Genomic DNA, 24,880 nt, shown 5'->3' on the forward strand with positions numbered 1-24,880 from the left:
ACATTAAAACATATTATTGCACATTTTAACATCTCAAAACCAGGGACAATTCAATAAGAACTTTAATGCAGCACATAAATAAAAACACATCAGAGGTGTTCTTTTGGTATTCTTTAAGAAACATGCAACAAACATACTGACATGGAAACCTTTGGTATAAAAGAAGAACCATGAGATATCATCTTTTGCTGACAATACTCTGCACTTTGTTTCTAATCCTCAAAACTCTATTAATGTAAACTACATTTTGAAAGGATTTTAAAATTATGGGATCCTTTCATCCTTCCATTAACACCATGTTTTACATAATGATTTATGATACCACTGCTAAACAGACACACTGTCAGTTGAGACTCAAAGACTTCATAGATATGTAACAATACTTTATATAATCCCAAGATTAAGATCAAGAAAGAGTTATAATCCTGCATGTATTGTTGGTGTCAAACATCCACAGAAAAATATTTGATTTCAAGAGAGAAAATGTTTATTGTTTCAAGCATCTAAGTCATCAGTACTACAATAATGCAGTTGTTACAGTTTGAAGTTACACAATGTTACACTGTTCTGATTAGAGATCAGAGTGAGAGCAGTAGCAGAGTAAAACCAGTAGCAGAGTCCCAGTGAGTCAGGTCAGGACTGGGAACACTGGTCTCTCCTCAGTGTCTCTGAGACTGGAGTCTGGGAGCCCTGGGTGGCCTCACAGGTCACAGAGCCCACCTTCCTCCACTGGTCTGCAGGGAGCCTCAGGGTGCTGCTCCAGCTGTAGCGGCCGTCCTTCTGCAGCACCCCGGGGCTCCTGCTCTCCTCCCCGCTGCTGCTGCTGCTGCTGCCGTCCACCTTCCAGGCCAGACTCCAGTCTGAGGGGAAGCCCTTGTTGGCCAGACATATGAGCGTGGCCTTCCCCTGCTGCAGCTCCTCGCTGGAGGGGGGCAGCACCGTCAGGGTGGGACGGACATCACCTAGGAGACACCGATCAGATTAGAGGACAGCTGTCAATCCAACACCAGACACTTGGACACCTTTACTGTGAGAGGGTGGAGCCATATGAGGACTCTTTCTGTGCTGATATGCATGAGAGGTTTCTCAGAGGGAAGTGAAACAGTGTGTCAGTGAGTGACTGGTGGAGCAGAAAAAACATCTGACAGAAACTCCTTTAAGTCCTTTATATGACTGTTTAATGTATTTTATTTTACACTATACACTATATATAAATAAGGACATAAAGTTTGAATATATAATTCAGACATCTATGATTTAGTTTGAATTTATAACAACATATTTACTTTCAAAACTATCAAAAGATCAACAGTTAATCAGATTCATCAGTCAAAACTAACAGACCACCGTAATATACGGAAAATGTTGAGACATTCAAATAATGAAAAACTCTCAAAAATCTGTCAAAATGATTTCAGACTGAGGTTAAAAGACAACTGGAGACATTTTAAATGATCAGAGATTCACAGCATTTCACATTGTTTATCTTCTTTGAATTTAAATTATTAAATTAAAACAGAGAATTAAAGGCTGAAATTAAAATCATTTTTAAAGTAGGATTGTTGTTTTTTACTCTGTCCTGCAGTTCAAGCTGTTCACATTTAACAAATTAACTTGAACATTTCAAAAAAAAGTTCAGTAAAGCTGCTTTGAGTTCAACTTTAAGGAAACACAAGAGGAACAAACAATAAAACTGAGACTTTAAAGTGTTTTAGATCAGCACAGTGGAAACTTATATCTACTACAAATGTTCAGACGTAGAAATTATAAACTTAACTGATGATACAGTATTTAATATTTTAGCAGAAACTTACTTCCAATATCCAGTCTGGTTCCTCCACCAAAAGTCAACCACAGTGATACAAACTCATTGAGCCGCCGTACAAAAACCTCTCAGTGTAGAGAGACACGGCTCTCTGACTTTGACACAAACAAACTCACCAAAATGAAGTAAAATTACTGAAATAACTCGAAAACTTACAACAACACAGAGCCGCCAATTTATGAATATGTGATTTTATTTCATATAAATTAATTTAAATTAATGTTAAATTTGTGTTGTAATAAATTTAACTGTAACAAAATATATTCTGAAAAAAAAAGTCGTCAATACACATGAAGTCCAAACCACATAAAAATAAACACTGACACATCCTAATCAATACTGTGATAAGTTGATTGATCCATTGATGAAACAGCATCATCAGAGTAATCCAAGTCCCTGTTGGAGTCAGTCAGAGCATTTCCATAGAGAGACACTTTGCATCAGCGGCACCATGCTCCAGTGCTCTGGGAGAGTTTATAGTCCTGAGAGTTGAACACTGGATGACTGACAGCTGTCCTTCATCACAACAGAAGCCACAGAAATCCTCCTCATCAACAACATGACTCTGATCTCCGTCCTCATCTGGACTCTCCTCTGCTGCTGCTTCACAGGTAAAGTCCAGAGAATCAAACTCCTCTCCTCTATGAACATCCGTCCCTCTGAAATGAAGCCCACAAAACCATCAAAACCATGATGCTGCTTTATGTTTTTGTCTCTGTATCCTCAGAGTCCAGAGGCCAGTATACAGTGACTCAGCCTGCAGCAGTGACATCTGCTCTGGGAGGCTCCGCAACCATCAGCTGTAAGACCAGTCGGGATGTTCATACTTGGACTTATAGTGGGAGCAGCTACCAAGGTTTAGCCTGGTACCAACAGAGAGATGGAGAAACTCCTAAACTTCTCATTTACTCTGCTAATCTGCGAGCATCAGAGATTCCAGGTCGTTTTACAGGCAGTGGATCAAACTCTGACTTCACTCTGACCATCAGTGGAGTTCAGGCTGAAGATGCAGCAGTTTATTACTGTCAGAGTTATCACTATATCAACAGTCAAGTTGTGTTCACACAGTGAAAAACCGTCGTACAAAAACCTCCCTCAGTCAGACTGAACAGAAACTGACTGATACAGTTCACTGAACACACACACACACACACACACACACACACACACACACACACTTTATTAAGTGTGTCAAAACTAAAACTATATTCAAACAATGAAATAAAGGACTCACACAAACAGTTTTATTTATAAGGAGATTCCTCTGAAATCAGTGAAGTTTACCATCACAGCTTCTTAGCATCAACTCAACAATGATCCCATGTTTGTCATTAATTATGAGCTCAGTGTTTCCTCTTTGAAAAGAGAGAATATACCAGTCTGCTACTGTTGGTGAGCCATGGCTCAGTATGGCTGATGACCTTTAACCAAAACCATCAAAACAGGTGATATACTGTGGTTATTACATATGTAACAACAGCTCACATGTTGTAACAAGATCATTAAGGAACAGAAACATGTCAGGTATTTGGGTGGAAAAAAATCAAGGTGGTTAAGCTGTTTCCTTAATATCAAATATTTTATTTGTGCAGGTTTTGAGACACACAGCTCTGAGATTTGTCAGCCCAACAAAGGAAGCGGGAGTCATTTTCACAGACCTATCTGCATGGAAAGATATCACATGAAAGAGCCGACCAGCAGTGTGTTTGAGAAGGAAAAAAACTCAACTAAACATTGACATACATTAGTATTAAACTGTATCATGTTTATGATGGTATGGTATATATGGCTGTGAAGTCAGAAGGAGGAGGATGGAGTGGATGGCAGGCGTACAACATGCAGGACTCTGGCAGCAGAGACCCGGGTTTGCATCCTGAGTCCCGTGTGTAGTTGGGTTTAGGCAACAAGTCAGGGTGGGGGCGACTCCACCCACTGCAGGGAGAGAGACTGATCACATTTCTGCTCTTCAGTGTTTCACTTCCCTCTTTGAGCTCAGTAACCATGGCAACAGAGAGGCATCACTGCTGAACCATGACAACAGACAGGTTTCAGTACTAAAGATAAAAAGTTGAAAGCGCTCTCTCTTACTCCAATGTATCATTTTCAACAACCAGACTAATAGTTTACATCTTCATCATTTCAAAAATCACCCGTTAGCAAGAGTGTAAAACTTTAGTTTCATTATATTAAAATTAAAAATTAAAATTTCTGGACCAAAACCTTCAGGTTGTGTGAACCAGTTTCAGTTTGAAGGATAAACAGCAGAGAGAGAGAGAGAGAGAGAGAGAGAGAGAGAGAGAGAGAGAGAGAGAGAGAGAGAGAGAGAGAGAGAGACTATTAAATAAACAAAACTGGCAATAACATTTTGGAAACATCTAAATTCAAGCCCAAAAGACACACTTCCTTTCAAAGCACTAAAAAACCCAAGAGCTGAACCCTGAAAACAGCCCCTTCAGTCAGCTGATGATGAAACTAACCAACCAGGTTCCATCAGCACTGATTCAAAACAACACAACAGAATAAAACTAATTATGAATCAATCAAAAGATCAATATTTAGAACATTGGAGAAATGAAACAAAAAGCCAAAGTAGACTAAATTGTTATTTGGCTCTAAACAGAGAATATAAACTGGCTGAGTATCTCCAGTCTGTCAGAGATACCAAGCAGAGACGGATCCTGACCAATCACAGGCTCAGTGACCAGCTGGCAGTAGAAACAGGAAGTTACAGACAGACATGGCGCCCAGAGAGGAGCGTGTATGTGCTCACTGCTCGACAGGGGAGGTAGAGCCAGAGATGCACTTCCTCCTCCACTATGAGAAGTACTCTTCAATAAGAGACTTCCACTACCAGGAAATAGCCAAGAAAACACCAAACCTCCAGATGTTAACTCCAGAGGAGAAACTGGCCGTTCTCCTGGTGAAGAGACAGCAGCTCCTCTAGCAGCTAAATATGTATCTGCCTGCCACAGCCTGAGGGACTCACAATCACTGGAAAATCTATATTTATAAGATATTAAGTAACTGCATCAAATTCTATAAAACTGTGTTGTACTGCAATCAAAGAATGGACTGCATCAGTGTAATATAGAACCTGCATGTGACACCTGTATATTTAATGTCTATATGAAATATGTAATATATGAATCCTCTGTAAACTGCTTTGGCAACATGTTTACTTTTTTGTTCATGCCAATAAAGCTATTTTGAATTTGAATTTGAGAGAGAGAGAGAGAGAGAGAGAGAGAGAGAGAGAGAGAGAGAGAGAGAGAGAGAGAGAGAGAGAGAGAGAGAGGACACATGTCTCTCAAACATTTGTTGTTTAATATCCTTAAAGTTTAACAGTGTGTGACTCCCTCTAGTGGATGTTGTGGAGTATTCTGTTGTCTTTGCTCCAAAGGTTTTTGTACAGAGTTTTGGTGTTTCCTGTCACTGTGGGCTGCAGAGCACAGTAGTACACAGCAGAGTCAGACAGCTGCAGCTTCTGGATCTTCAGAGGAACTGATCTTAAGTTGGAATCCAGTGTGGATGAAAATCTTTCCTTAAACTCATCTGGTGTGTTTCCTTCGTCCAGTTTAACTCGGCTCAGGATGAATTTGGGGCTGTTGTTTCCTTCCTGTTTGTACCAGAAGAGGTAATTAGTTGTATAACTGCTGTTATATTGACAGTCAAGTGTTACTGCCTCTCCTTCAGCAGCAGTCACATCTCCTTTTGGTTGCAGCACGTTGTCTTTTTGTGCTCTGCATTCTGTAAAACAGCAACAAACAGTATCAGTGAGCTGTTAAAGAATCATGTCAATGTTGGATTGATATGACAGAAACAGAGCTGTGTTCATACCAAGGCACATAGCAGCCAGCAACACTGAGATGAACAGAGACGTCATATCTGCAGTGTTGAGTAACTCTGAGCTACAGCGAGTATAAAGAAGACTCTGATCTCTGTTTAGTCTTCATCAACACTAAGTTGGTGGATTTAAAGGAGGAGTCTGATCACAGTGACAGAGCTCATTCACAGCCCTGTGTTATTCCTCCTACTGACAACTTTACACTAAACACATGTTTGTGCCTCTCTCCTTTCCTAGCATAGCTTGTCTTGTATGTAGTCATCACTGGAGATTGAATGTTTCCTGTTTTACATCTGGTGCAGACTCACTTTGATCCCCAACATATAATGATTGATTTATTTATTGACTGGGACAGTGTGCAGTTTTAAACATTGAAGATGCACCAGAGTTAGCTCGAAGCTAATTTGCATCCCTCGTCCTGACAAAAAACATACAACAGCACATCAACAAACAGTACAAAGCAAAAAAAAAAAAACATAACAAAACACACAGAATACACCATACCAAATAGAAAATACAAAGCCACACACAGCACATCACATACACCTACAATGTCAATCAGAAATTAATAATGTAAACTTGTCAAATTAAAAGCAAGAGAATGAGAAGACCATAGATGGAGTTTAGACTCAGTGGTCACACAGCTGATTGGTCTTTAGTAGATTTTTTAATTTGGCCTTGAATGTATTGATTGAACTACAGTTCTTCATATCATCAGGTAGGACGTTCCACTGAGTTGTGGCTTTCACAGAGAAAGCTGATTGTCCAAATGCAGTGTGATTAAATGGTACAATCTTGTGTAGAGGATATTCTGGAGGATCTAATAGAACTTACTGAGTGAGTGAACACAAAGTCACATAGTGGAGGAGGACAAACCATTTAACATTTATAAACTAGGCACAAATTTGAGAATAATTTAAACTTCTCAAAGCTCAGTAAATTGTATTTCTCCAGAACCCTACAGTGATGGAAATGCATTGGCTTTTTGTCCAGAGTTTTTAGAGTTTGTTTGGACTCAAGAGGTTTTATGGCTGTTTCTCCAGCCTGCCCCCAACATGTGATCAATAAGACATCTGGGAAAGACTCATAGCTGCATAAATATCTGCAGCGTCCAAAGAGAGACACTTTCTAATATGTATAAAATTTGCTAAGTTGAACTTTATGGTTTAAACCGTTTTTTTAACATGTTTCTCAAAGTTCAAATTTGGATCCAGTGTCACACCAAGATATTTAAAATCAGTAACTATGTCAATTTTTTCACCTTTGATGAGAATATCAGCGTTAGGAGGTTGTACCATAGTCTTAGAGAAAAACATACCTTTCATCTTGTTTACATTTAGACTCAGACATGATTGATCTTGCCAGTGTGTGATCCTTTCCAATGCAGTTGTTAGCTTAGCAGCAGCTAACTCAGCTGTTTTTGCATGTGTGTACACAACGGTGTCATCTGCATACATTTGTAGCTCTGCATCATGACACTGTTGAGGGGGATCATTAATATATAGACTAAATAATAGGGGACCTAACACTGACCCTTGTGGAACACCCATTGTGCACTTCATGTTACTGGACAGTGTGTCACCAACTTTAACACATTGTCTCCTATTAGATAAATATGAAGACATCCATGCCAGTGCTCTAGATGAGAAGTTACATTTAGAGAGTTTTGATATTAAAACATCATGGTTGACTGTGTCGAATGCTTTACGCAGATCTATAAATACAGCAGCAACTACTCCTCCTTTGTCAAGTCTTGATTTAATTTGCTCTATTAGGTGCAAGGTAGCAGTTTCAGTGGAATGATTTGCTCTAAAGCCAAATTGCATACAATGTAGACCAAAATTGTTTGTATTAAGAAATGTTGTCAGTTGTTTAATGACAACTTTCTCAGCAGCCTTTGAGAGTACTGGCAGTATACTTATTGGTCTGTAGTTACTGGCTTCAAGGCGGTCTCCAGATTTAAAAACAGGCGTGACAACGGCACGTTTCCAGTCATCAGGAAAGGAGCTGTGTTTAAAAGACAAGTTAATTAAATGAGCAATAGGGGGAGTTAAAATACCTTTGTGTGATTTGACAAACGTGGTGTCAAATTGGAAAGCATCTCTATATTTATAGCTTCATAAGGAGCTGATGATTTTGTTTACCTGTAACTCATTAGTTTCTACCAGCTCGAAAACCTGACCTGTAGCATCTATAGGAACAATATCCAGTTTCCTTGAAGATGATCTTCAATTAACTTTCCCTGTACTTTGAGTTTAAAATTTTGTGTCCCTCCTTGTGAGATCATCAATGTTTTTCCAGATCAATTTACTGTTGCCTTTTGCCTCATTCAAAATATTGAGATAAAAACGAGATTTAGCTTCTCTTAGCTCTTGGATAACTTTGTTCCTTAAACCTTTATAAATCAGCATGTCGGTGTCTCTTCTAGTTTTAATTGCCGTCCTTAGTGCAGCATCTCTAGATTTCATTAGTTTCCACATATTTTCATTAAACCAGGGTAAATTGTTTTTATTTTTAGATTTTATCTGTATCCTCACATTAAATCTTTCCCTCACAGAGTTGATTCTGTGAGTAAAAGTATCACAGCCTGTCTAATGGAAACAGCTCATGATAAAAACTGACAGTATGAAACAAACATTCTCATATTTTCATTACATTCACTTTTTAACCCGACGAGTAACTTCAGGTTTTTGTTCAACACACAGTTTTATGTCACTTTATGTTTGATGGTGTCTTGTGTTTGAAGCATCATCCAGCTGGTTTGTCATTGATGTGGATTTGCTGCTCATGTGAATCCTCCCACAGTGTTTCATTAGCAGCTGTAACCACAGTGACTCTGATAAAACAGGAATTAGCAGAATCCATCTGATATGAAGCTGTGGTTTGAATACCACTTCCCTCCTCTTTGAAGAGTAGTCAGATATCTGTGTTCAGGTTTTTGTACAGCCTCTTCTACACTTTCTATCACTGTGTGTCTAGAGCACAGTAGTAGAGAGCTGTGTCTGCCAGGGTTAGACTCTGTATGGTCAGCTCAGTTGATGTATCTGATGTTTGGGATTTATATCGTTCATCAGGAATATATTCATCATCACTCACTGATCCTGCTCCTTTCACCAGTATAAACTGAGGTGCCTGAAGGTCAGAATGATGTCTGTACCAGAAAAGGTAAGCACCATCATAATCTGTCTCATAGGTACATGTGAGTGTGACAGATTCTCCTTCTCTTCCACTGACTTCATCTTGTTCAGGAGAGATTGTGTCTCCAGCTATTAGTCCTGGAAAAAGTAGAGAAAATGAAGCCATTAGACTAACATTGTTCATGAGGCTGAGAGGAGAAGACAGTGGAAAATGTCAACTGTACAGTGTTACTCTGTGGACACAAACTGATCAACTGTTCATTTGACTGATTTCTATAGAAATCATCTTCCAAGGTGTTACCTAGTGAAGGAAACATGTTGTATTAAAGTTCTGTTCCAGAGTCAAATATCCATCATTTGGAAAATATCACACAATGACAAAAACATACGTACCTACAAGAGCTGAAAACAGTAAAATGACAGCCAGTGTTTCCATGGTTACACAAGTGAAATGCTGTAAGTGAATGTTGAGTTTGAATAAGTGTTGAGTGGTTTTGTGAGTTGTGTTTGGTCTGATGTTCACAGCTGGAATCAAACAGCTCTCTGCCATGCAGCCACCTCTGCAGTCAGTAGGAGGAGACTCATATGTCAAATGACATTCATTTGTAAAACTCTTCATCACAACTGTGTCTCATGAGGGAAAAGAATCTAGACTGTTTGATAAGAAACTATTGAAGTTTAACAGTGTGTGACTCCCTCTAGTGGATGTTGTGGAGTATTCTGTTGTCTTTGCTCCAAAGGTTTTTGTAGAGAGTTTTGGTGTTTCCTGTCACTGTGGGCCTCACAGCACAGTAGTACACAGCAGAGTCAGACACTGCAGCAGAGGAGATCTGCAGAGGAACTAATCTTAAAGAAGAATCCAACGTGGATGAAAATCTTTCCTTAAACTCGTCCTCTGTTTTCCCCGGGCCAATTTTAAAGCGGCTCAGGATGAATTTGGGGCTGTTGTTTCCATCCTGTTTGTACCAGAAGAGGTTATGATTTGATGAACTGGTGTTATATTGACAGCCAAGTATTACTGCCTCTCCTTCAGCAGCAGTCTCATCTCCTTTTGGTTGCAGCACGTTGTCTTTTTGTGCTCTGCATTCTGTAAAACAGCAACAAACAGTATCAGTGAGCTGTTAAAGAATCATGTCAATGTTGGATTGATATGACAGAAACAGAGCTGTGTTCATACCAAGGCACATAGCAGCCAGCAACACTGAGATGAACAGAGACGTCATATCTGCAGTGTTGAGTAACTCTGAGCTACAGCGAGTATAAAGAAGACTCTGATCTCTGTTTAGTCTTCATCAACACTAAGTTGGTGGATTTAAAGGAGGAGTCTGATCACAGTGACAGAGCTCATTCACAGCCCTGTGTTATTCCTCCTACTGACAACTTTACACTAAACACATGTTTGTGCCTCTCTCCTTTCCTAGCATAGCTTGTCTTGTATGTAGTCATCACTGGAGATTTAATGTTTCCTGTTTTACATCTGGTGCAGACTCACTTTGATCCTCAACATATAATGATTGATTTATTTATTGACTGGGACAGTGTGCAGTTTTAAACATTGAAGATGCACCAGAGTTAGCTCGAAGCTAATTTGCATCCGTAGTCCCGACAAAAAACATACAACAGCACATCAACAAACAGTACAAAGCAAAAAAAACCAAAACAAAACACACAGAATACACCATACCAAATAGAAAATACAAAGCCACACACAGCACATCACATACACCCACAATGTCAATTAGAAATTAATAATGTAAACTTGTCAAATTAAAAGCAAGACTACCTGCGCTAATGAGAAGACCATAGATGGAGTTTAGACTCAATGGTCACACAGCTGATTGGTCTTTAGTAGATTTTTTAATTTGGCCTTGAATGTATTGATTGAACTACAGTTCTCCATATCATCAGGTAGGACGTTCCACTGGGTTGTGGCTTTCACAGAGAAAGCTGATTGTCCAAATCCAGTGTGATTAAATGGTACAATCTTGTATAGAGGATATTCTGGAGGATCTAATAGAACTTACTGAGCGAGTGAACACAAAGTCACATAGTGGAGGAGGCCAAACCATTTAACATTTATAAACTAGGCACAAATTTGAGAATAATTTAAACTTCTCAAAGCTCAGTAAATTGTATTTCTCCAGAACCCTACAGTGATGGAAATGCATTGGCTTTTTGTCCAGAGTTTTTAGAGTTTGTTTGTATAAGGACTCAAGAGGTTTTATGGCTGTTTCTCCAGCCTGCCCCCAACATGTGATCAATAAGACATCTGGGAAAGAATCATAGCTGCATAAATATCTACAGCGTCCAAAGAGAGACAGTTTCTAATATGTCTAAAATTTGCTAAGTTGTACTTTATGGTTTAAACCGTTTTTTTAACATGTTTCTCAAAGTTCAAATTTGGATCCAGTGTCACACCAAGATATTTAAAATCAGTAACTATGTCAATTTTTTCACCTTTGATGAGAATATCAGCGTTAGGAGGTTGTACCATAATCTTAGAGAAAAACATACCCTTCGTCTTGTTTACATTTAGACTCAGACATGATTGATCAAGCCAATGTGTGATCCTTTCCAATGCAGTTGTTAGCTTAGCAGCAGCTAACTCAGCTGTTTTTGCATGTGTGTACACAACGGTGTCATCTGCATACATTTGTAGCTCTGCATCATGACACTGTTGAGGGGGATCATTAATATATAGACTAAATAATAGGGGACCTAACACTGATCCTTGTGGAACACCCATTGTGCACTTCATGTTACTGGACAGTGTGTCACCAACTTTAACACATTGTCTCCTATTAGATAAATATGAAGACATCCATGCCAGTGCTCTAGATGAGAAGTTAAATTTAGAGAGTTTCGATATTAAAACATCATGATTGACTGTGTCGAATGCTTTACGCAGATCTAAAAATACAGCAGCAACTACTCCTCCTTTGTCAAGTCTTGATTTAATTTGCTCTATTAAGTGCAAGGTAGCAGTTTCAGTGGAATGATTTCCTCTAAAGCCAAATTGCAAACAATGTAGACCAAAATTGTTTGTATTAAGAAATGTTGTCAGTTGTTTAATGACAACTTTCTCAGCAACCTTTGAGAGTACTGGCAGTATTCTTATTGGTCTGTAGTTACTGGCTTCAAGGCGGTCTCCAGATTTAAAAACAGGCGTGACAACGGCACGTTTCCAGTCATCAGGAAAGGAGCTGTGTTTAAAAGACAAGTTAATTAAATGAGCAATAGGGGGAGTTAAAATACCTTTGTGTGATTTGACAAACGTGGTGTCAAATTGGAAAGCATCTCTATATTTAAAGCTTTATAAGGAGCTGATGATTTTGTTTACCTGTAACTCATTAGTTTCTACCAGCTCGAAAACCTGACCTGTAGCATCTATAGGAACAATATCCAGTTTCCTTGAAGATGATCTTCAATTAACTTTCCCTGTACTTTGAGTTTAAAATTTTGTGTCCCTCCTTGTGAGATCATCAATGTTTTTCCAGATCAATTTACTGTTGCCTTTTGCCTCATTCAAAATATTGAGATAAAAACGAGATTTAGCTTCTCTTAGCTCTTGGATAACTTTGTTCCTTAAACCTTTATAAATCAGCATGTCGGTGTCTCTTCTAGTTTTAATTGCCGTCCTTAGTGCAGCATCTCTAGATTTCATTAGTTTCCACATATTTTCATTAAACCACGGTAAATTGTTTTTATTTTTAGATTTTATCTGTATCCTCACATTAAATATTTCCCTCACAGAGTTGATTCTGTGAGTAAAAGTATCACAGCCTGTCTAATGGAAACAGCTCATGATAAAAACTGACAGTATGAAACAAACATTCTCATATTTTCATTACATTCACTTTTTAACCCGACGAGTAACTTCAGGTTTTTGTTCAACACACAGTTTTATGTCACTTTATGTTTGATGGTGTCTTGTGTTTGAAGCATCATCCAGCTGGTTTGTCATTGATGTGGATTTGCTGCTCATGTGAATCCTCCCACAGTGTTTCATTAGCAGCTGTAACCACAGTGACTCTGATAAAACAGGAATTAGCAGAATCCATCTGATATGAAGCTGTGGTTTGAATACCACTTCCCTCCTCTTTGAAGAGTAGTCAGATATCTGTGTTCAGGTTTTTGTGCAGCCTCTTCTACACTTTCTATCACTGTGTGTCTAGAGCACAGTAGTAGAGAGCTGTGTCTGCCAGGGTTAGACTCTGTATGGTCAGCTCAGTTGATGTAGCTGATGTTGTGGATTTATATCGTTTATCAGGAATATATTCTCGATGACCCTCAGCTGTGCTCTCCTTTGCTCCTTTCTTGAGTATAAACTGAGGTGCCTGAAGATCAGAATGATGTTTGTACCAGTAAAGGTAACTCCAAGTTCTACTTGTCTGGTAGGTACATGTGAGTGTGACAGATTCTCCTTCTCTTCCACTGACTTGTTCTTTTACAGGAGAGATTGTGTCTCCAGCTATTAGTCCTGGCAAAAGTAGAGAAAATGAAGCCATTAGACTAACATTGTTCATGAGGCTGAGAGGAGAAGACAGTGGAAAATGTCAACTGTACAGTGTTACTCTGTGGACACAAACTGATCAACTGTTCATTTGACTGATTTCTATAGAAATCATCTTCCAAGGTGTTACCTAGTGAAGGAAACATGTTGTATTAAAGTTCTGTTCCAGAGTCAAATATCCATCATTTGGAAAATATCACACAATGACAAAAACATACGTACCTACAAGAGCTGAAAACAGTGAAATGACAGCCAGTGTTTCCATGGTTACACAAGTGAAATGTGCTGTAAGTGAATGTTGAGTTTGAATAAGTGTTGAGCGGTTTTGTGAGTTGTGTTTGGTCTGATGTTCACAGCTGGAATCAAACAGCTCTCTGCCATGCAGCCACCTCTGCAGTCAGTAGGAGGAGACTCATATGTCAAATGACATTGATTTGTAAAACTCTTCATCACAACTGTGTCTCATGAGGGAAAAGAATCTAGACTGTTTGATAAGAAACCACTGAAGTTTAACAGTGTGTGACTCCCTCTAGTGGATGTTGTGGAGTATTCTGTTGTCTTTGCTCCAAAGGTTTTTGTACAGAGTTTTGGTGTTTCCTGTCACTGTGGGCTGCAGAGCACAGTAGTACACAGCAGAGTCAGACACTGCAGCAGAGGAGATCTGCAGATGAACACGTGTCTCTGTTTTGTTAATGTGAGCTGAGAATTCAGAAACAGTTGGATGAATCAATCCCCCCTCAGTGATGTAGAGCAGGAACTCTGGTCTGGATCTCTGGTATTGTCGGTACCACTGGATATTGTTGATAGAACCCTCATATTTACAGGTCAGGTTGATGTTTCCTCCCTCTGCAACACGTTCTTCAGTATTTTCTGGCTTTATGCTGTTCATGGAACTCATGGCTGCAAAATGAGTCATTCATGTCAGTTAGTCTGCAAGAGATTTTAAAAGAGACTCAACAGAGGTTCTTGACTTTTACTGTCATCTTTCATCATTTTAAAATGCATTAAAAACCCAACATGTTCTTTTTGTTTGTGAATTTACTTCCACAAAATCATCCAGCTATGAAAAACAGATATCTGGTTAATACATCAGGTAAAATGAGTCTTTCATCTCTGTTCTAACACTCACCTATAAAGTGAGATAAAAGTATAAAGAGGTAAAGCAACATGTCTTTGGAGTTGTTGAAACCAAACAGACAGCAGATGATCAATGTTCTTCCACTGCAGTAGAATGAAGAAACTAAACAGCCTCTCTGCTGCACAGCCCTTCTCCTCAGCATCAAGCTGATTGGGATTTTACTTCCTCAAACATTTCTGCTCTGCAGACAGAAAGAATCTCATTGGTTGAGTTGAACCTCAGTGGGTGGGGCCAGGAAATCACCTCTATAAGTTGTTGAACCATCAATGACATCATGAACTTCATCACAGTTTAACACGGCTTTCAGTTCTGTTAAGTTTGAGTTGAACACTGAGATCCATCAGCCTCCTGACAAACTCATCATATTTACTTGGAGCTCCTGACAGTTATCTCAGGCCAAACACTCGCTCCAACCATTTAAAATGTCAGAAAATGTCTTTCTGTGTGCATGAAAAAGAACAGCTTGCCTGAACTAAAACTTGTTACTGATTATGTTTGTTATATTTCTGTGTCATGGAAGCAGCAGGAGACGTTCTGTTGTTCAGGAGGACTGTGTGGAAAAAGCAGTGCTGGACCAGCACAAAGGGGAGATTCTGTTAAAACAGTTTCCCACCATGAAACTAGAGGCCTCAGTGTTATACGATACAGCAAACACTCCCTCAGTGTTTGGAATAGATCTGCAGCCATTAATCAACCAGTCAATCAACAGGAAATTAATCAGCACGTATTTTGATAATCAAATAATAATTTCAGCCATTTTTTCAGCAGAAGTACCAAATATTTGATGGTTGCAGCTTCTTAAATGTGAGGATCTGAAGCTTTTCTGTGTCATACATGATCATACACTGGATTTCTTTGGTTGTCAGACTGCTAATCAGACCAAACAGGACATGTGGAGACGTCAACATAGTCTTAAAGATGTAGGGTAAAGTCCCTGCATGTTTTGAAGGCAGACAGCACAATCCTCAAGCAACAGACCAACTCTGTCTTCAACCCCCCAGGAATGCTGGCCAATAATATATAAGTGAGAGTCCCAAACTCCTCACTGACCAGATCATCTAAACCACCTCCTGCAAACAGAAAGGATCAGATAATGAACCCCCATCTCCTGCACGGTCACCAAACCAGACCACTGACCCAAACCATCTTTGATCCTTCAAGCTACAAGAGCCAGCAAGATGGAGAGACCAATTCAAACCCCAAAGTGAACTGATGGTACCATCTGGATAAAAGACCCCCACCATTGGAATCTAGAGTCATGAGTTGAGGGTCAAGCCTAGGAGAGCATGAGAGCATAAACCAGGAGCTCTCTTCCAATGGGAACCCTTCAAGTTCGGACTGGCCGATTTACTCATCATTACAAGATCCAGACTCCAGCTCCTCACCCCAGCACACCAGACTCGATTCTCCGTAAGAAGCCACCCCAGAGAGCAAGCAAGTATTCATACAAAACCTTCACCAACCTGCTTAAACCCTGCTGCTTTCGTGATTTCTCATTTCAATTGGCAATTCAGAACTCAGTTGTGGTACCATTGATTTGACTCACTGCTTCTCAGGTAACATTCATCTCATCTGTTTATCAGGTCTCTCATACCAACTACACAATAGATAACTCTGCATCATGCATTTCAGTCATTCACTAGCCATAGCCTTGTGTACCAGTTTCTCTTTCCCTCTTGTGTCTTGTCTGTAAAATGTTGTAGTGTTTAGTACTATTATTAGTAATAAATGTGAATGTAACTAAAGTGAACTTGTTTCTGTTGTCTTGTGCTTGCATCTCAGTCACTTAACCTTAAAAGACCTTATACTCTTGCAAAATCATAATTAATATTAATAACAATCATAATTCTAATTGACCTTTCTTGTGCGGCCAACAAGGAGGACTATTTCCCTGTTATTATACCTACTCTAATATGAGTGTAGCCCGTCTACCCTCTATATTATGTAGATGGGGCCCTGAGTTCTTTATCCTAATTTCCTTTGTTATATTATCTCTGATTAATTTAATGTTCTTTGCTTGGGTCACTTTGGAAATCCTATACCTCTTGAATATACCTTATTGTAAGACCACAGTGTAACAAACAATTGAGTGTACTAACCCTTTAACACAGTACAATACCACACTCTAATATAAGTTGGTATAGAGTATGAAGGCTATATAGCTTTTAACCTCTGAAATAGTAAACACACTCAGAAACCATTTAAAATTAGAAGTAATAATTTCCTCCTTTAATTTTAAAGCTAAATTAAATGAAAATAATATTAAATTAAATACCAGGAGTGTTCACTGCTTTTGTTTCACAAGTTTCACATGTAAAACCAGTTCAAGTGTTGGTGCCTACCTCAACTGGTACCTTCAAAAAGATGGAGAATGACCCAAACTCCTGATTTATCAGGCTACAAATCATCGGTCTGGAGTTTCAGACCATTTTAGTAGAAGCGGATATGAGACTGACTACACTTTGACCATCAGTAGAGTTCAGACTGAAGATACAGGAGTTTAATACTGTCAGGAGTTTATTACAGGAAATTCAGGATTTCACTACATTCAGCAGTGTGTTTTCTGTTCACACAGTGATACAATATCATACAAAAACCTCCCTTAGCTGGAGAGGAACTGATCTGACTCAAGCTGCACAGAGATTTAATCACTAGAGGTTTGATTAAATTACAGTTTATGGTAGAACACCAACACTAAAAACTCATTAAACTTTCAGCATGATGATATTGTTCATGTTTTACATCAATGTACATTTAAAGTTACTCTTTGTGGAATTTTTATAATGCAAGTTATCAAAACATTACAGTGTTAGTAACCGAACACAATCAATAAATTAATACATTTGGGAGTAAAATTTAAAAGAAGTAAAAGCTTCTCTTTTCATCTTTGTTCTACTTTTAAAAAAGTCAGAAGCTTTATTATCTCAAACTGATTCATGCTCTCTTAAACTGCATAGTAATATTTGTAACTTTTAACATTTTTAGTGTGTTTGTAGTTCATATTGTGATTCATTGTGGAGAATAATAATCGCAACACGTAATCTCAACAAACTAATACAGTAGAATCCAGTGGCGGGCAAGGCCTGGAGCATTATTTCTTTGTAAAATCATCACCTGAAATCCTTGTGACCTTAACCTTTAACCAAATTCTGTGTGCGTGGATGAAATATATCTGTTTTCAGTAGTTATAGTAACATACAGTATAACAACGGTTATATTTTTAATAATATGGACACAACTGATTTGATGTATAGATCTGCATAGTTTTAACATATAAAGCACATCAATATTACTGCAAGAAATAAAAAAGATAATGTGAAGACTGCTGACAGAGAGAGAGACTGTGCTATCTTCTTCTCTTAGTCTGTCGCTGAAGTGGAACTTACTTATGACTTGGTTTAAATCTCAGATCAGAGACATTTTATATCACATGATGCTGATGATACCCTGATTTCTCTATCTAATGTTGAAAATGAAAAAAAAACATGTATCTCTTCAAGAAGATCCATGTTTTTAACCAGATATTTAGTGGTGACAGATACCCTAGATTGGTGGATTACCGTTGCATCAATAGAGATGATACTGCTACATGAAGAACATATTCCATGGTACACAATGGAATTAAAAGGTGATCTGGAAAAAGACTGACTTGTTTCTATCGTGGATGTGTATATTAACTGAGTTAATGCTCCTAATGGATTCTATATATGGAATAGAAAAAAGGTCAAACGACATGTCACTCTTATTGTAAAATACACCTTGACAGTTGCATTTTTGATGAAACTTTATTGTTTTAAAACTTTGAGACATTCAACATTACAGCAAACCAGAACACTTAAATGTTGAAACATGCAACGAGAGAAAGAAACAGACAAAGTGCAGACTGAAAGCAGTAGCAGAGTAAAACCAGTAGCAGAGTCCCAGTGAGTCAGGTCAGGACTGGGAACACTGGTCTCTCCTCAGTGTCTCTGAGACTGGAGTCTGGGAGCCCTGGGTGGCCTCACAGGTCACAGAGCCCACCTTCCTCCACTGGTCTGCAGGGAGCCTCAGGGTGCTGCTCCAGCTGTAGCGGCCGTCCTTCTGCAGCACCCCGGGGCTCCTGCTCTCCTCCCCGCTGCTGCTGCTGCTGCTGCAGTCCACCTTCCAGGCCAGACTCCAGTCTGAGGGGAAGCCCTTGTTGGCCAGACATATGAGCGTGGCCTTCCCCTGCTGCAGCTCCTCGCTGGAGGGGGGCAGCACCGTCAGGGTGGGACGGACATCACCTAGGAGACACCGATCAGATTAGAGGACAGCTGTCAATCCAACACCAGACACTTGGACACCTTTACTGTGAGAGGGTGGAGCCATATGAGGACTCTTTCTGTGCTGATATGCATGAGAGGTTTCTCAGAGGGAAGTGAAACAGTGTGTCAGTGAGTGACTGGTGGAGCAGAAAAAACATCTGACAGAAACTCCTTTAAGTCGTTTATATGACTGTTTAATGTATTTTACTTTACACTATACACTATATATAAATAAGGACATAAAGTTTGAATATATAATTCAGACATCTATGATTTAGTTTGAATTTATAACAACATATTTACTTTCAAAACTATCAAAAGATCAACAGTTAATCAGATTCATCAGTCAAAACTAACAGACCACCGTAATATACGGAAAATGTTGAGACATTCAAAAAATGAAAAACCCTCAAAAATCTGAAATGATTTCAGACTGAGGTTAAAAGACAACTGGAGACATTTTAAATGATCAGAGATTCACAGCATTTCACATTGTTTATCTTCTTTGAATTTAAATGATTAAATTAAAACAGAGAATTAAAGGCTGAAATTAAAATCATTTTTAAAGTAGGATTGTTGTTTTTTACTCTGTCCTGCAGTTCAAGCTGTTCACATTTAACAAATTAACTTGAACATTTCAAAAAAAGTTCAGTAAAGCTGCTTTGAGTTCAACTTTAAGGAAACACAAGAGGAACAAACAATAAAACTGAGACTTTAAAGTGTTTTAGATCAGCACAGTGGAAACTTATATCTACTACAAATGTTCAGACGTAGAAATTATAAACTTAACTGATGATACAGTATTTAATATTTTAGCAGAAACTTACTTCCAACATCCAGTCTGGTTCCTCCACCAAAAGTCCACCACAGTGATACAAACTCATTGAGCCGCCGTACAAAAACCTCTCAGTGTAGAGAGACACGGCTCTCTGACTTTGACAGAAACAAACTCACCAAAATGAAGTAAAATTACTGAAATAACTCAAAAACTTACTACAACACAGAGCCGCCAATTTATGAATTTGTGATTTTATTTCGCATATAATGATTTTAAAACTCAAGTTATATTATCTTTTTGTGGTAATACATTTGAATATAACAAAATACATTCCAAAAAAAAAACAGTCGTCAATACACATGAAGCCCAAACCACATAAAAATAATCACTGACACATCCTAATCAATACTGTGATAAGTTGATTGATCCATTGATGAAACAGCATCATCAGAGTAATCCAAGTCCCTGTTGGAGTCAGTCAGAGCATTTCCATAGAGAGCCACTTTGCATCAGCGGCACCATGCTCCAGTGCTCTGGGAGAGTTTATAGTCCTGAGAGTTGAACACTGGATGACTGACAGCTGTCCTTCATCACAACAGAAGCCACAGAAATCCTCCTCATCAACAACATGACTCTGATCTCCGTCCTCATCTGGACTCTCCTCTGCTGCTGCTTCACAGGTAAAGTCCAGAGAATCAAACTCCTCTCCTCTATGAACATCCGTCCCTCTGAAATGAAGCCCACAAAACCATCAAAACCATCAAAACCATGACGCTGCTTTATGTTTTTGTCTCTGTATCCTCAGAGTCCAGAGGCCAGATCACAGTGACTCAGCCTGCAGCAGTGACATCTGCTCTGGGAGGCTCCGCAACCATCAGGTGTAAGACCAGTCAGGATGTTTATAGTTGGACTCAAAGTGGGAGCACCTACTACGCTTTAGCCTGGTACCAACAGAGAGATGGAGAAACTCCTAAACTTCTCATTCACGCTGCTAATCAGCGAGTATCAGGGATTCCAGGTCGTTTTACAGGCAGTGGATCAAACTCTTTCTTCATTCTGACTTCACACTTCACTCTGACCATCAGTGGAGTTCAGGCTGAAGATGCAGCAGTTTATTACTGTCAGAGTTATCACAATATCAACAGTCAGCTTGTGTTCACACAGTGAAAAAGCGTCGTACAAAAACCTCCCTCAGTCAGACTGAACAGAAATTGACTGATACAGTTCACTGAACACACACACACACACACACACACACACACACACACACACACACACACACACACACACACACACACTTTATTAAATGTGTCAAAACTAAAACTATATTCAAACAATGAAATAAAGGACTCACACAAACAGTTTTATTTCTAAGGAGATTCCTCTGAAATCAGTGAAGTTTACCATCACAGCTTCTTAGCATCAACTCAACAATGATCCCATGTTTGTCATTAATTATGAGCTCAGTGTTTCCTCTTTGAAAAGAGAGAATATACCAGTCTGCTACTGTTGGTGAGCCATGGCTCAGTATGGCTGATGACCTTTAACCAAAACCATCAAAACAGGTGATATACTGTGGTTATTACATATGTAACAACAGCTCACATGTTGTAACAAGATCATTAAGGAACAGAAACATGTCAGGTATTTGGGTGGAAAAAAATCAAGGTGGTTAAGCTGTTTCCTTAATATCAAATATTTTATTTGTGCAGGTTTTGAGACACACAGCTCTGAGATTTGTCAGCCCAACAAAGGAAGCGGGAGTCATTTTCACAGACCTATCTGCATGGAAAGATATCACATGAAAGAGCCGACCAGCAGTGTGTTTGAGAAGGAAAAAAACTCAACTAAACATTGACATACATTAGTATTAAACTGTATCATCCTTATGATGGTATGGTATATATGGCTGTGAAGTCAGAAGGAGGAGGATGGAGTGGATGGCAGGCGTACAACATGCAGGACTCTGGCAGCAGAGACCCGGGTTTGCATCCTGAGTCCCGTGTGTAGTTGGGTTTAGGCAACAAGTCAGGGTGGGGGCGACTCCACTCACTGCAGGGAGAGAGACTGATCACATTTCTGCTCTTCAGTGTTTCACTTCCCTCTTTGAGCTCAGTAACCATGGCAACAGAGAGGCATCACTGCTGAACCATGACAACAGACAGGTTTCAGTACTAAAGATAAAAAGTTGAAAGCGCTCTCTCTTACTCCAATGTATCATTTTCAACAACCAGACTAATAGTTTACATCTTCATCATTTCAAAAATCACCCGTTAGCAAGAGTGCAAAACTTTAGTTTCATTATATAAAAATTAAAAAATAAAATTTCTGGACCAAAACCTTCAGGTTGTGTGAACCAGTTTCAGTTTGAAGGATAAACAGCAGAGAGAGAGAGAGAGAGAGAGAGAGAGAGAGAGAGAGAGGACACCTTTAGTGGATGTTTCTCAAGCATTTGTTGTTTAATATCCTTAAAGTTTAACAGTGTGTGACTCCCTCTAGTGGATGTTGTGGAGTATTCTGTTGTCTTTGCTCCAAAGGTTTTTGTACAGAGTTTTGGTGTTTCCTGTCACTGTGGGCTGCAGAGCACAGTAGTACACAGCAGAGTCAGACACTGCAGCAGAGGAGATCTGCAGATTCATTTGGGTTCGACCCTCAGTCACTTTAACAGATAACCTCGAGTTTGGTAAATTCTTTTCTGGTTCTGTTCCATAATGAGAAATAAGGAACTCTGGTGGTTTTCCTGGATATTGTCGATACCAGAAGAAATAATCACCAGCTGCAGCTTGTTTGGAGTATTTGTAGGACAGAGTAACAGTGCTGCCTTCTAAACTGTTCTCTTCATTGTTGACTGGAGTGAGTTCTTCACAGCTGACACCTAAAGGAAGAGATAACTCTGTTATAACATGTTGTCTCAGTAAATGAATCACATTCAGATACTATTAGTATTAAACTTTTATAAAATACAGAATCCAACATACCTGCAAGAATGGCCAGAAATAGTAAGTAAAATACGGAGTATTGCAAAGCCAGCATGTTGAATGAAGGTAATGTTTGTGGTTTGTGTATTGAACTCTGCTGAATATGGAAGTTCGTCTCTCTTCTATAGTTCAGTAACAGTTTAGCTCCTCCCTGAATCTCTCCGTCTCTTTGTAGTTCTGTATTTATAGTTCTCTCTGTTAGGAAAGGCAAGTTTATTTGTGAAGCACATTTCAACAACAAGGCAATTCAAAGTGTTTTACATAGAGCATAAAAGGCATCAAAACAGAATATAAAGGCAACACAAGTAAAAAGACATTTAAATACAATAAAAAGTGTTACATTTGGAAATAAAAAGAAGCTAAAAAAAGAATAAGACAGATAAAACAGGAGAATAAAAGTTACAGTGCAGTGTAAAATATTGACCCTTAAATTTGGTTTAATAAAAGTCAAACAGAAAAGTCTTCAGCTGTGATTTAAAAGAACTGAGAGTTGCAGCAGATCTGCAGTTTTCTGGGAGTTTGTTCAGATATGTGGAGCATAAAAACTGAATGCTGCTTCTCCATGTTTAGTTTTTACTCTGGGGACAGAAAGCAGACCTGATCCAGACGACCTGAGAGGTCTGGATGGTTCATAATGAAGCAGCAGATCAGAAATGTATTTTGGCCCTAAACCATTCAGTGCTTTAGAAACATACAGCAGTATTTTGACATCAGTTGTTTGACAGACAGGAAGCCAGTGTAAAGATCTGAGAAGTGGAGAGTTTTGATCCACTTTCTTGGTCTTAGTGAGGACTCGAGCAGCAGCGTCTGAATCAGCTGCAGCTGTCTGATTGTTTTTTAAGGAGATCTGTGAAGACAGCGTTACAGTAGTCGAGTCTACTGAAGATAAATACATGGACAAGTTTTTCCAAATCCTGCTGAGACATAAGTCCTTTAATTCTTGATATATTTTTCAGGTGATAGTAGTCTGACTTTGTAATTGTTTTAATGTAGCTGTTGAAATTCAGGTCTGAGTCCATGACTACACCAAGATTTCTGGCTTGGTTTGTAGTTTTTAACATTATCGATTGAAGCTGAGTGCTGACTTTTAAACGTTCTTCCTTGGCTCCAAAAACAATTTCTTCAGTTTTATCTTTGTTTAATTGAAGAAAATTCTGGCACATCCAATCATTGATTTGTTCAGTGCACTTACTCAGTGCTTGTATTGGACCATAGTTTCCTGGTGATATGGTTATGTAAATTTGTGTATCATCTGCATAACTAGTAACATATTTAGTTGTTTTCCATAACCTGAGCTAGTGGCAGCATGTAGATGTTGAAGAGAAAAGGCCCCAGAATGGAGCCTTGAACAGACAAACACTGACACACTACATCAGTATCTGCAGTAATACTCAGGTGATTCATCAGATCAAGTATCTGCCATGATGAGACCAATCTACATGTAATACAGTCTCTTCTTCCATGTCATTATAATACTTCAGTGTTTTCACTACCAGTTATATTCATTCAGTCACGTCAGCAATCCATGACCTCATGTGACCTCATGTTGAAGTTGTTCCAATGAGTTTCAAGCAGTGGGGTGCACAGATTTGAATGTGGGAGAAAGAGAGCACTGCTATGGGATCAGTACTCTGCATCAGCAGATACTCTGAGCTGAGAGACAGGAATCTTATCAAGAGAGAAAGAGTCAGACCCATTCATCCCTTCTGTTACACTTCTGTGATTCAACTGTGGAAATGACACTGATGCTGCAGTCACCATCATAATCCAGGTTTCACACATGTTGGATACAGATGAGTCTTTTGTAGGGCTGAGTCAAATATGTGAAGATTCAAACCACTGAAGTTTAACAGTGTGTGACTCCCTCTAGTGGATGTTGTGGAGTATTCTGTTGTCTTTGCTCCAAAGGTTTTTGTACAGAGTTTTGGTGTTTCCTGTCACTGCCACAAGGAAACCTTACAAACACACAGCAGTGAAAACAACATCAATAAATCCAACAAAGCAGCATCATATAAAATAGGGTTAAAATAGTAAATAGAAGTATAAAATCATCATCAATGCAAAGTTGATTTGAATGGAGCAATCAGAGGGAATAAGCCACTTTGAAAAGGTGCGTTTTGAGACGGGATTTGAAGGTTGGGAGAGAATCAGTGTTGTGTACGTCTGGGAGACAGAGGTCCAGAGGTGAGGGGCAGCACAGCTGAAGGCTCTGGACCCCATGGTTGTCAAGCAGGCAGGAGGTGTAGTGAGGAGAATGGCAGAGGATGATCTGAGAGTACAGGAGGGTGTGAAGGTGTGAAGGAGGTCAGAGAGATACAGAGGTGCTAACTTATGAAGGGCCTTGAAGGTGAGAAGTAGAATCTTAAAGTCAATACGGTGTTTAA

The 24,880-nt window shown here is 39.1% G+C and overlaps 4 gene segments (V, D, J or C); 2 read left to right on the forward strand and 2 right to left on the reverse strand.

The window, feature by feature from the left end:
* Positions 1–464: 464 nt before the first annotated feature.
* Positions 465–2,278, reverse strand: LOC122994077. The segment is given in 3 exon segments: positions 465–962; positions 1,815–1,892; positions 2,260–2,278. Coding segments are annotated over 3 exon segments (426 nt in total).
* A 106-nt stretch (positions 2,279–2,384) lies between these two features.
* Positions 2,385–15,871, forward strand: LOC122994078. The segment is given in 5 exon segments: positions 2,385–2,436; positions 2,553–2,889; positions 13,905–13,912; positions 15,003–15,007; positions 15,851–15,871. Coding segments are annotated over 5 exon segments (423 nt in total).
* Positions 15,872–18,199: 2,328 nt separating this feature from the next.
* On the reverse strand, positions 18,200–19,949 carry LOC122994079. The segment is given in 3 exon segments: positions 18,200–18,719; positions 19,568–19,645; positions 19,928–19,949. Coding segments are annotated over 3 exon segments (429 nt in total).
* Positions 19,950–20,146: 197 nt separating this feature from the next.
* Positions 20,147–20,685, forward strand: LOC122994081. The segment is given in 2 exon segments: positions 20,147–20,198; positions 20,324–20,685. Coding segments are annotated over 2 exon segments (414 nt in total).
* Positions 20,686–24,880: the final 4,195 nt, after the last annotated feature.

This window comes from Thunnus albacares, chromosome 12 (assembly GCF_914725855.1).
Source record: "Thunnus albacares chromosome 12, fThuAlb1.1, whole genome shotgun sequence".
Taxonomy (NCBI): Eukaryota; Metazoa; Chordata; class Actinopteri; order Scombriformes; family Scombridae; genus Thunnus; species Thunnus albacares.